The sequence below is a fragment of the Thunnus albacares genome, chromosome 11, assembly GCF_914725855.1.
Source record: "Thunnus albacares chromosome 11, fThuAlb1.1, whole genome shotgun sequence".
Classification (NCBI taxonomy): domain Eukaryota; kingdom Metazoa; phylum Chordata; class Actinopteri; order Scombriformes; family Scombridae; genus Thunnus; species Thunnus albacares.
The window spans coordinates 28,667,448-28,680,234 of record NC_058116.1 but is presented as its reverse complement, the minus strand read 5'-3'; the positions used below and the strand labels follow the sequence as shown (position 1 = coordinate 28,680,234).

At 40.4% G+C, this 12,787-nt stretch overlaps 1 protein-coding gene across 18 annotated transcripts in view; it reads right to left on the bottom strand.

Annotated features, from left to right (window-relative positions):
• Nucleotides 1–12,787, bottom strand: part of clasp1a (cytoplasmic linker associated protein 1a) — a 94,737-nt gene that overhangs the window by 17,660 nt on the left and 64,290 nt on the right. For 4 of the 18 annotated variants that reach the window (XM_044365319.1, XM_044365315.1, XM_044365322.1 and 1 more), the window contains 12 exons: nucleotides 11,628–11,735; nucleotides 11,114–11,140; nucleotides 10,045–10,209; nucleotides 7,597–7,755; nucleotides 4,881–4,984; nucleotides 3,765–3,788; nucleotides 2,836–3,080; nucleotides 1,981–2,044; nucleotides 1,818–1,820; nucleotides 1,537–1,700; nucleotides 960–1,038; nucleotides 719–862 (listed from right to left, as the gene is read on the bottom strand). In XM_044365319.1, the coding sequence (XP_044221254.1) occupies nucleotides 719–862; nucleotides 960–1,038; nucleotides 1,537–1,700; nucleotides 1,818–1,820; nucleotides 1,981–2,044; nucleotides 2,836–3,080; nucleotides 3,765–3,788; nucleotides 4,881–4,984; nucleotides 7,597–7,755; nucleotides 10,045–10,209; nucleotides 11,114–11,140; nucleotides 11,628–11,735 (1,286 nt within the window). The remainder of the gene's footprint in view (nucleotides 1–718; nucleotides 863–959; nucleotides 1,039–1,536; nucleotides 1,701–1,817; nucleotides 1,821–1,980; nucleotides 2,045–2,835; nucleotides 3,081–3,764; nucleotides 3,789–4,880; nucleotides 4,985–7,596; nucleotides 7,756–10,044; nucleotides 10,210–11,113; nucleotides 11,141–11,627; nucleotides 11,736–12,787) is intronic. The other 14 variants (XM_044365318.1, XM_044365330.1, XM_044365316.1 and 11 more) reach the window with 9 other exon arrangements.

Below are 12,787 nucleotides of genomic sequence, written 5' to 3'. Positions count from 1 at the left end.
TTCACTTTTTAAAAAAAAAAAAAAAAAAAAAAAGCATGTAAGTATATAAGATGCCACTGGCTGTCCAATGTATCCACTGATTAAATGTCAAGCAAGACGTAATCCTTCACGGATAATGGATTTGTTCTGCAAATAAATATTCTGCAAACAATTAACAATTTACATCTGTCTCCAAGCGATTAGTTTTGCAATAATCTTGCCCACTTGCAGTATCATTAATAATAATATAGTTTAGTATATTATATTAATGAAGATTATATGTCCACTAATTGGTCCTGAGGCAAAGAAAGAAGGCTTCAATGTGAGATCTAATACGTCTACTTTTCGTTAAGATGGAAGCATAAGAATTTAGTTTTTGGTTTAGAGCTGTGACATTGCAACATGAGGATTAAAGCACCCGTTCTGTCCTGTATCACACCTCGTTGACCTAAAAATAAAATGAACACTATAATATTCTCTGATCACTCCAATGATAAAGATCAAAAAGTTAAAAACATGTATTGAATATATGCATCCCGCTGAAAATAAGAACAAATATGAAATCAAGAAAAGGGGAATAAAGGAACAATAGGAAACAACATTCTGGATTAAATCATGTTTAAGTTTTTGAAAGAGATTTCCACTGTCAGTGCTGAATAGTAGGTCAAACCAATCATGGTGTAAAGTTGCCCCGAGATATTTGTCCCCCGATCAGATTCAACACAGAGAGTTGGCCTACCTTCCTGACATCAGAACTTTTGGGTTCGGTGGTCCAGGTGATGATACGAGATACAGCCAGACGAGTCTCGCTGGAGTTGACAAAGTCTGTCGGGTCCATCTGCCGAGCCAAGGACTCAATGTACTTCAAAATGGCCACCTTTACCTGAAGAGACGACAAGCATTGAAAGCTCACAAGGATTGCATGTAGTCACCAATCATTTTGCCTTCAAATAACATCGACCTCTCTGTTTTTACTATACCTTGAGGTTTGGTGTCTGAGTCTGATCCACGATAAACCTCATCAGAATGTTGAACTGTTGGTCAAATGGGAAGGACTCCCTAAAAAAAGATGAAGAAGAGTTTTCCTTTATATTAGACTGTTTATCCTATTATGGAACATTATTAAACAAGCTGGAGGTTGTGAGATTGTACCAGTCAGCTTATTGATAACACTGACCACTGACTTAGTGCCTTAAGGCCTCAGTATGCCTCAAATAAAGTGCTCTTTTTTCCTTCTTCATGCAACTACATCTGTCTTTCTTGTGTATACAACACCATTAATGTCCTACCTTTGAGTGCGGCCATTCAAAACAGCTATAAACACTTCCCTCAATCACTTAAATGTTATTTTTTATAGATAGATTACTGACGGATTGTGAGTGTGTTGCTAACTGACTGTATCACTGGTCAGCCAATTATTGATGTTGAACATTTCACACTAACTGAATAGATAAATGGAATTTCCAATAGTGTGAAATATCCCCTTATCTATCAGTAGTCCTTGCTAATCCCCGCTCTGTGACCTGGACAACCATGGCCCCCGCTTGCATTTCAGACCTTGTGATATCCAGAGCCTTCTGGACTTTGGCCTGGACTGAGCCCAGCAGGTCTGCCCCCATCTTCTTCAGCAGCTGGGTGAGCAGGACAAAAAGCCAGTCCTGCAGGTCCTCTCTGTGTACCGTGACGAAATCCACGAGAGTCTCCAGGAACATGCTGAACACCTGAGAACAAAGACGCGGTCGCAGAGTAATCTTACTTTGACATAAAAATGGATTCAAATGCTCATGTTTAGCCAGATTTTTGGTTAATATCCAAGTATGGACTAAAAACACACTTACTCTCTGTTGTTAAATCCACAGCAAGGCAGACCATGCAACAAGAGACACTCAGTTAGTTTCAGATAAGTCACAGCTTTGGCATTTACAGCCGTATTTCAAATATCATGCTGAAATCAAAATAATATCATCATACTCTGCTTCAGTTAGTACAATTCTTCTTTACCTTACTATGTGGATCTGCAAACATTCTTGTGAAGATCTCACAAAGTCTCTTCAGCTCCACTCGGCTACAGTGAAGAAAAGACACAAATCACCAAATCAGTGCAGAACATTAACGTTACAGATGACACACACTTTTTTCATTTGATTTTATTTATTTGGTCACACTTTAGCACGCTGCCTACAGAGCACCAGTCCACAGCTAAAGGTAGACTGTGGAGTTTCTGACTCGAGTGGGTCGCTGTTGTGTTTGTCTCACATGTGCAAGACAAAAACAAGTATTCTATACATAAAAGGTGACATGATGGTTTCACACTATTCCACTGATCTACAGGTGGCAGTATTTCACCCACAAAGGCAGGGAAGAAGAAGACAAGCCAGTAAACACAGATGTAAACAATGCAGGATTTACAGTCCCCTCTTCTGATTTTTCATTTTGTACATCCTCGCCTCCTCTCAAATGGTTTGTATATTCCAGTTGAGTGTCACGCCTCTTTTATACATCACAGGTGCCAAAAAGACTTCCGCAAAGGATACACCTGTGCATCCTCGCTCATAGCTCCTCTGGCCAGCCTCCTCTCTCCTCGCTCCTCTCTCCTCCAGATGCATTTTAGGAATTGAAACATCCTTAAACTTGATGTGCTGAGATTGATTTCTGGGTCACGAGCAGGAGGACGGAGGAGAGAGGAGACGAGGAGGCACAAAATAGAGAAATGAGAAGAGCCCAATACTTAAAAAACATAACTTTGTTTGAAGGAGGAAATGCCTTCATCACTTGTTAGACCTTAATGATACACACAATGTACTGTGGTAAGCGACACTCATTGCAGTCTTTAAGTTTGCCACCTCTCAATCTCACCTCAGTATTCTTTGGCTCTTGAGGAGATTCTGCAGGCCCAGCAGGCCCTCCTTCCTCTCTGACCAGTTGGAGCTGGCGCAGTGGTTCAGGACCTCCGCCACATCCTCTGTCTGGCGCAGATAATGGGGGATGCCGCCGTTCCTTGAGCCGTACGAGCGCTCCGAGCAGGCGCTGGATGCGTCGCTGTTGGCGTCGTCGTCAGAGTACATTCCTGGTGATTCGTACCTCCGCCTCAAAGGCTTCCTCTGCGGGAGACAGAAGAACAGGAAGGCGTATGGTATGACAGCAGAGCACGATGATGCCTTTATGTTAAACAAGCTCGGCAGGGAAAGTGAACTCAGCTGCAAGGTAAGAATCTCTGATAGAAGGTTGCCAGTCGCATCAGGTAGCCATGCTGTTTCTCTATCGTTTTGTGTTGTGTAATATCTTTTATTTCAGCGATTCTTTTTACTTTGAGGTTAAATTCAATAGTTTATACACAGTTATGATATGCAATCACTGAGTTAAAAATCAAACAATGTTTCTTCTACATGATCAAAAGCCAGTCAAGCAGTGCAACAAGTAAGCAGAGGTCTTGACTACAAATGCAATGCAGTGGGGGAAACTACAAACAATAGAGCATATTTAATGTTATGATGGACTTTTGGAAAAAAGAAAAAAAAAAACACATATGAGTAAAGTACCAAAAACAATGAGGTTCAACAAAATAATATCACAATGCGGGAAAAAAATCTTTGCAGAGGGATCGTAGATGCACACATTTGGGATGCGATGATAAAACTAAATCATAAAATAAATGAATAAAAATCAGTCGGGGTGGAGAAGCATCATGAGCCACTATAATGAGCCAAGCTGCATTATCCATCTCTGAACTTGATTAGTGCGTGGTGGCAATGGATATACAAACAGTATGTAAAATGACCAACTACCTTATTCCTGGAGTCTCCTAATAGCTGAAATGGTAAAAAAAAAAACAACCAAGAGGGAAAAGAGGAGAGAGGGAAGGTTTAAAGGAGGGGAACAAAGAACAAGTACAGTCTAGACTGTCCAGACCAGACATTTAACATTATAACTAATCTGTGTGACTGCAAGAGTTCAGATATTCTCACTAAAGCTCAGAGTAGAGGAATACATTCACATCTCGATGTATCTCATAGGCTTGATAATGTTTGAGTCATTCTCATCAATGAGCACAATATCTTTCTAATTTTTCACATTTAAAGATAACGTTTATTACAGTGTAATCAATATATGTGAGCAGAGATATTAGACTGTAACTTTACAAAAACACAATGTTTCACAAACTCAGTTTTTGATTTAAGTGAGGAAAACATTAATTTAAAATCACCTGAGCAGAACAATAACAGACACTGTGGTGAACGCTCAGTTAACATGATACTGGAATATGTAGAGCTGCAACGTTTTGTTGGTTAATCAATTGGTGGATCGACAGAAAATGAATTGCCAATTATTTTGGTTATCAGTTAATCATTTTGAGATAGAAAAAAAATGCCAAAATTCTCTTTTTCCAGCTTCTTAAATGTGAATTTTTTCTAGTTTCTTTCACCTTCTTTCATAGTAAACTGAATATCTTTGGATTATGGACAAAACAAGACATTGGAGGTTACATATTGGACTTTAGGAAACAGTGATCGACATTTTATGGACCAAACGACAGGCCAGCAAGTGATACATTCATCGAATTTCCATTGGGTCCAAGCACAGGAAAGAACTCATCAATAGAAAGCATATTTGACACGGCGTCTGTCGCAGGAAAACATCTTTTGTGATGTGCCACACTTCAATGAGCAGATGAAAAACTGGGATCTGGCTTTGAAAGGCTATTTTCAAGCAGCACTAGAAAGAAAATCCTCATTACCAATGTTATATACCTCCAGTTTATACTGTAACACTTCTGTATTGTGAGCCGGTTAGTGAGTTTGAAAACCTCGCCTAGTGCTTTCGTTAACAACAATCCCCTCTCAATGACAAGAGACCTCTTAACATTATGTCTCTCCTGAAGGCAGAACACCACATCAACTCACCAGAGCATCAGCTACTGCTGCCTCCACCTCAGTACCAGTGTTAAGGACCCTCATGGCGTTTACTGACGCAGAGATTCTAGCTTGATGAATCAAACCGTACCGGTCTAGACAGGACACAGGAAAGGAAAAGGAGAGATGGTGAGTGAAGCTTCGTAACAACGGTAAGCGTGGGCACTGTAACTTACCTGAAGACATAAAGCAAAGAATGCTTTCATACATAACACACAGAGAAAGTTACTGTTTCTTAAGACACAATTGAACATAAATGAAGAGATGAAAAAAGAGCTTTAGAGGGGAAGATTGTCAAGTCTCCAACCACCAAAAGCAAAATGAAAAGATACATGTTACAAAAGAAGAACCCAAACAGAGGATGAAGGAGAAATCTATTACAGCTATACCATATCACCGAGAGATGATGGATCAACAATTCACCAAAGAGGAAAAAAACATAAATATGAGCTGGTATGTCAAAATATTTAAAACAACAGAGGCACAAATCACAAAGTTCAAAGGATGATAAAACCAGATGAGGGCATCTAGAAAGGTTACAGGCTCCTCCCGGGTGAAGAAGCCTGAAGAACAAAACTTTTAAAATGCAAATCTGCTGCATCTACAAAACAAACTGCAGGCTGCCGAATGAAACGTGACTGAAAAAATCATAAAAACTGTCAAAACGGCAAATAACAACAACACATAAAGCTAAGCTGAGTCAGGACATCAAAGACTGTAGATCACAACCCAACAGCTTAAAGTAAAATATGAAGCACCAAAAATGAAAATTGGTGATTAAGGGACAAGCAGATGAGCACAAAATGTTTCCCTTTACATGCTTAAAAAAAAAAAATACACCTTGTCTATTCTTACCGTTCCTGTTTGCTAAAGTACTAAATAAAACACTAAAATAAATTAAATCGCCTGCAGTCACATCACTTAACACAACCACAGAAGCATGCGGGTACATCGGTGCCTCTGAGAGAGGACGTTTAGGGGGGGAAAACCCCCGAGGGGTTGGGAGGGGTCGGGACATCTGGGCATGCAGGTCACCTGACTGGCCGTGGGGGTCGGCTGTGGAGAGAGCGCTGGTTGAACGGGAGTGACGTCGGGAGGCTGCAGGGGACAGGAGAGGTGGGCAACATCCGGACCAGGGGGTTAGTGACACACACTGCATGTTACACACCAGCCTTTAAGGTGACGCTCGCAAGCCATTTTCATAACGCTACGTCGTCCGTTTGATCTTGCTTGTGTTTTTAATTTTAAAAAAATATATCTGTCTGCAATGATTAGTCAATTAATTGATTAGAAAATCGACAGAAAATTAATCAGCAACTCTTTTGATAATCAGAAAGAAATTTTTGAAAGAAAAATGTCAAACATTTACTGGTTGCAACTTCTTTGTGACATACATGATAGTAAAGTGATTATCTTTCAGTTTTGGACTGTAAATTGAATAAAACATTTGAATGACATTTGAAAATGTCATTATGGACTCTATAAATTAAATTATATTTTAAATTATAACTGAATTTTTCACTATTTTCTGACGTTTTAGAGACAAAACGATTGATCGAGTTAGTTGCAGTCTGGCTTGATATTTATTCACTTTTTACAATAGAAATTAGTTTCTGTTATGACAGAATTAATAATAACCTGTTCATTATATGATCAAGATCGATGCTTCTTCATGAATCAAAACCATAATTTGGCTTGACTTAACCTCTACAGAGATTTCGGTTATCTCTGTGGTGTGAAAACAGTCATTACATACATTTGAATATATTGTATAGTGGGGGGGGGGGGGCAGTATGTGTGTCCACTCCACCACTTTGTCACTTATGACAATTAAGAAATCGTGCATACACTACATCAATCAGCTGTTATGGTAACTTTATGGAGGCTCAATTAAGACTGAACGTACAGGAGTGATCCCAGTTCTATTTTAAGATGGCAGAAAACAAAAAAAGAGTTAATAAATCTTTTATATTTCAACCGTTAGCACAAATATTAAATGTGCTGTTTCCAAAACAATCGCCACCAACTCCATCACTTATACTGATGATCTATAGAAACAAAAGCAAATAAGTGGTTCACCCATTCAATGCTAACAACAATTACAGTTCTTCACTCCTGCTTTATAGATTCCTTCATGAGTTATGACTTAACTTCCCTGAGATGTTACAGCACAACAAGTACAGTAACAACTGCTGCACACTGGTTACAGGTTACCATGACGACAAGCTACAGTGATTACTTCCTATTTCGGTGCTTCTATTGTGTATTTATTCTGTACCTTTTCTCCTCTGTGTCTTCACCTGTGCTTAACTCGTAAAATATTTTAATGATGACATTTATACTTAAAACCACAACTTATGCACACATTTTTCCAGAAACAATTCAAACACATGAATCCAACTTAAAACAGTCCAAAATAAAGAAGGTACATTTGAAGATGGAACTTCTATAATCTATATAAACTTAAAATAATAAATAAAAAGATTCAAAAAAGAAAAACAAGCTGTATCCAGCTCACAGAATAATAACTTCCCTAAACCAAGAAAGTCACAGTTAGTGCATGCACAGAGAGACTCAGGCAGAGGTAGAAGATACTGCAGAGGAAAAACTGCAGATGGCATGTGAGGTTTTGGTAAAGATTGTTCAGCTGGGACACTCTGGGCTGGACGAGCTGGTCCAGGACAGCTAGTAGCACAGCGGTACTCACCCAGAGGAGTAAAGCCCCGAGCGGGGCTGGTGTCGCGGCTGCTCTCGCGACTGGTGTCGCGACTGCAACCCTGACTCATGCTGGGGCGGGGAATGCGGCTCCGGGCTAGCGTGCGGTAGGGAAGAGCAGCAGGAAGAAGAGCTTTACCACACAGGCTGGCTGTCAGGACAACAAGTTAGGTGGGAATGTCAGTGTGCATTCATGGGGTAATGTCAGGGTGAGATAGAAATGGGAAAAAAAGAAGAGCAGGACTAGTGAAAGAGGAAGACTTAAGAGTATAAAGCTAAGCAGGAGGGCCCCTAGAGGATGCAATAATGCACTCAACATGATGAATGTTTTGGACTGAGCAATGCTGGTGGTGCTACAGTGTTTTAAATGTTACGACAAAAGGCTATAATGTCATTAAAACCACAAGGCTTGATTTCCTTGAATGTGCTCCACAACGTTTATACCAAGTCGTGCCCATGAATTAACAGGCGAGTTTAATAACTTTTCCAAAATGAAAAGGTTTAATTCTCTGGGAAGCGTGAATGTGCTCAGTAAAATTCAGTTCAATTGTTTCCTACATCAAATGGACATATCTATCTGGCTGTGGCACTAGACAGAAGTTTAGGCAGTTACCAAAATCATTACGAATGATCTACTGAAGTCTCTGAATATCCACAACAAATATCTTGACAGTCCTGCCGGTAGAGATATCTCTGGTCACAGCTCTGGACTAAAGTGTGGAGGAACGCAGAGACAATCCACTGATATCGTCATCCTTGAGCATTGCTGCTAAAAATACAGTATATATAGGAAGATAAAGAGGGAGATAAAGAAGAAAGGAAAGTGAATGAGAAAAAGAAGAAAAAGGCGGCGGTAGAGTGCTGGGTGAGTGAGTTGGTCAAACAGCATACTGCCAGTAAAAAGGTTAGATAGTATGACACACTCAAAAGAGCAACACAAGCTTTGAACTGTTAATTTGTGACAAAGATTAGATACAGAAAAAGGGACAATTGGATTTTTTTAACATCAACACATCACATTGAGATGAAAAAACAAACCTTCCCTTATCAAACAAACCTATAAATATTAATAATGTGTTTCTTTTTGCTGCAAACAAAGTTGAACAAAAAGAAAAGATCTGCAATTTATCTGAAACAATCAACATTTTCTCTTATTTAAACTACATCACAATGAACAGATTTCAAAATAAAGCTACTGTAACTATAAAAAAAAAAAATAGATACAAAAAACATCCAGTCTATTAAAGATGACCATCGATTTAAAAACCATGACGAACGAGGAAACGTCCGATGACTCAGACTGTCAGGAAAGGTATGACTCTGCTGGGATCTGTAGAGCTGAATAATCACATGGTATTGACTTTCTGGAAGATGTTTTCCCCACATTACCCAGTAACACCATTTAATCCTTTTGGTGACGACTACCAACAGTACTACAAAAAGTCAGACAAGCTTTATTACCATTCATGTCAACTACTGCAGACTGTCAATCAATCATACATCAGAATAGACCTGTGAGCAATCGGCTTTAGACAAAAACTATGCATGAGGTGTGTACAGTTTGTAGGGCTGAAATCGTACATAATCGTCAACTAATCGATTAGTCACTATCGATAGTTTCCCGGGCAACGACACAGAGGTTGACTCACGTACCAGAACAGTGTCGCACAGAGACTCCCAAACACTATTGATTGAATGGATGTTTGGTGTTATTTTTGACATTAAAGAATATTTTTTGGCCTGGTGGGAATTCTTGTTGTTATAATTATAGGAGAAACACTGATTCAACGGGGTGTGTTTTGAATACACCCCTGTTTTCACAGGTAATTTGTTAGTCTGTCCCTCCCGCCGCAGGAAATAATGGATTAATCCTGGAAGGCTGTTGATGTAGCACTTTTCTCCTCATGAAAGTAACACAGTGATTATTCGACTAATGAGAATTTGGTCGGACGAGAGCATATCGACCAACTAATCGACCGGTCGACCAGGAGACTACAGTCCTAACAGTTCGATCGTGATGAAGAGAGGTTTAAAACCATATGTTGTTGTTGTTGTGACAATATATCTGTACAGTGTCTGAGTACAGGAAATGTGAGCGCTGCAGTGTTTCAAATGACAAAACAGAAACACGAGTTTATCTCTTTATCAGGAAGTTAGAGATAAGAAGGTTCAGTTTCACTCATCTCTGACATGATCCTGCGTCACCTTCTGTCACTTGTCAGTACGTGTGTGTTCGTGTGCTGTGTGGTGATGAGGACACCTGTGTGGTCAATGATGCTGAGCATGTGGTGGTATGATTAGCGGTTTAAGCAGTGTGCTCCCCTTTTTTGCTTTTGCAGGTCACACTCTTCCAGATGTATACCACATAAACAACAGTACCTTGCTACTAAGGAAGGAGCGTAACTTGCGCGAGCCGTGCGTGTCGGAGTCCTGAACTTACCGAGGCCCATTCGGCTGGGGCTGGTCTCGCGGCTGCAGCCCTGGCTGCGAGGGATCCTGCTGCGCTTGTCGGCCGGCGTGGTGGAGGCCGACACCGTGGCTCGAGGGATCCGGCCGTAGCTGCTGTGGCCGAGCAGCTTACCTGGGGAGCTGGAGCGACTGCCAGCTGTCAGGAGAGAGAAGAGACAACAAAAAAAATGTTTACCATGGATAGACTTTATTCTGAGCAGCTGAGAGACTAGGGTTAAGGAAGTGATATGACCTCTAATAAAATGCTTGGACTGTAGAGTCAAAACAGAATTTCCTCATAAACAGAGCCAAAGCTTTAGGGATAGTGCAGTTTAAAAGTACAATAATATAATATATTCTTGTATTTTTGTTAAACTCAGCGTAGAGTATAAACCCATGTTGCTTGTTTAATTGGTTTAGTAAATGTGAAGGTGAATAAATGCTTCCAGAGGAAAAAAAAAGGGACTGGAGCACACCGATTATTCACAGGATTTAATTGTGCAAACAGACAATTAAAGGCTGTGAATTAAAGGCTGGAAGTTTGCTGTCCTCGAGCTGAGAAACACCTGATTCAGCTGCATTTTGCCGGAAGATGTGCCGAAAAAACCTGTTTCAACTGGATGAATGAATACTACTTTAATAACAAAGAAATGGGAGGCAAACTGAACTTCACAGGAAATGAAATTAGAACATTAAACAATCAAATACAGATGTTACACTCAAGACACAGACGAGGTGAGGAGGGTTAGAGTCTAACTTTAGACGTTAATGTTGCACAGAGTCACCGGTGGAAACATACAACAAAGACAACAAAATGACGTTTTCTGACTCCGATCTGCTTCTCAAACTGTGTGTGTGTGGGGGGAGTGGAGGGGAGGAAAGTAAACCAGACATAAAAAACTTTTAAAAACGTGACAAATGAAACATGCTGCAAACGTGGTGAAATGAAGGTAAAAGGCTAAAAATAAGAATGAGACCACGTGCAAAGCTGTGTGCGCTACGGGGGACAGTGCTTAAGGATGAGGCGTCTGGCTTGCGATTGGATGAAGCTGAGGCCTTACCACTGATGGGATTGGCTGATCTGGATCCTGGGTGATGGAAGCAATAGGCAGGACAGGTGGAGATCGAGAACGGTCAAAATGAGACAGAAGGGGGGTTATGTTTATCGATTTTACCCAGCATGCACTCTGGATGGCTGTGAAATTGTTAGCTGTTAGCACTGACAGATCTCAAGAAGATTTATATATATATATATATAAAAACAAGGAAATACACACATTTAAACTCAAAACACAAGCACACATACTGTGTAAGCACACACACACACACGCACAAATACACAAGATTTGTGAGTGACCGGAAGACTTTTCAGGGTTCTGCAGCGCATGAGAAACATCACACATACAAGAAACATCTAGTATGACCTCCGAGCCGAGAGGGCACGGAAAGGTCATACTTCAATATGAGAGTGACAGATTGGTATGTAGTATTCACACCGATATCTGTGTGATGCTGAATGTGTACAGTGTGTATATTATGACTGAGAAGAGAAAGTGTGACAGCATGTATACATACGCTGGGACTGAGATACCACTTTGGCTCGGCTGCGCCCCCTACTGTCCACCACTGAGGTACTGGCCCCACCCACGCTGCCCGAGCTTTGTCTTCTGGTGCGAACACGACCTGGATGACAAGGATAGAGGGGGTGGGAAGCGAGGCAGAGTGAGTTTAATCCATCTGAATTTACTTATACACCCCAACCCTGGACAGAGATGCTGGAAAAGATAAAAAATCTGGGGAGACAGAATGAAGAAGAAGAAGAAGAAGAAGAAGACCTGGATGAGGGTGACAGAGCTCCCCTGAAAACACACAGGGGAGGGGGAAAACAGACAAACCTGGGTTCATTAGTATTTGCAAATAATTCTCAGTGTTTTGTTTTAACCGGAGTTCAGGATGGTAATGATGAAGATGTGAACCACAGAAATGTAAAAAATATGAGAAATATTAGCAAACTATTTGACCCAGGTCTGGAGAAAAGACAGACAAACATTAAAGATCCTTTGCAGCTGTGCTATGATTTAAAAAAAGAACCTGTAACCATAAGGAAAACTCTGACATGTTGAGTTTATTCACATCTTCATTACACACTTTTTACAATAAAGGAGAAAAACAGTCTTCTAAATTCAAACCAATTCATGCTGCTAGCTAAAAGGCTAGCTTTAGCTTTAAGGAAGCAACATAACATAAACAGAAGCTTTTTCTTCCCCTGAATTGAGACAGTGTCTAGTGAAGGTGTGTAGCATGTTAACATATAGTTGTATTCAACATGCAGTGGAGGGTGTGAAGCTGTTTGTCACATAACAAGCAACTTCATCATTTATAACCCCACACAACTCTACCTCAGAGACATGTGATAACACAACCCAAAAGTACACTTGTGTAAGAAAAACTAAATGTTCTTTCAAATCCAAACTCTTGATTTTCACTGACAAAACAACAAAGCCCCGTTGTTAAATAAAATGTGAAGTGTGGTGAAAATGTGAACGACCAGCGAGTCTTCAAACCCACCGATAGATTCTGTGATAAGTCGGGGTCAGAAGCTCATCTCACCTAGAACATCTAGTGTCGACGGTTACGCAACACGCCAAGAATAGTGCCTGAGATAACAAAAAAAAAAATTACACAGCGAGCTAAAAATAAGTCTCCTTGAGCTGGAGAGGAAGTGTTACTCTGGG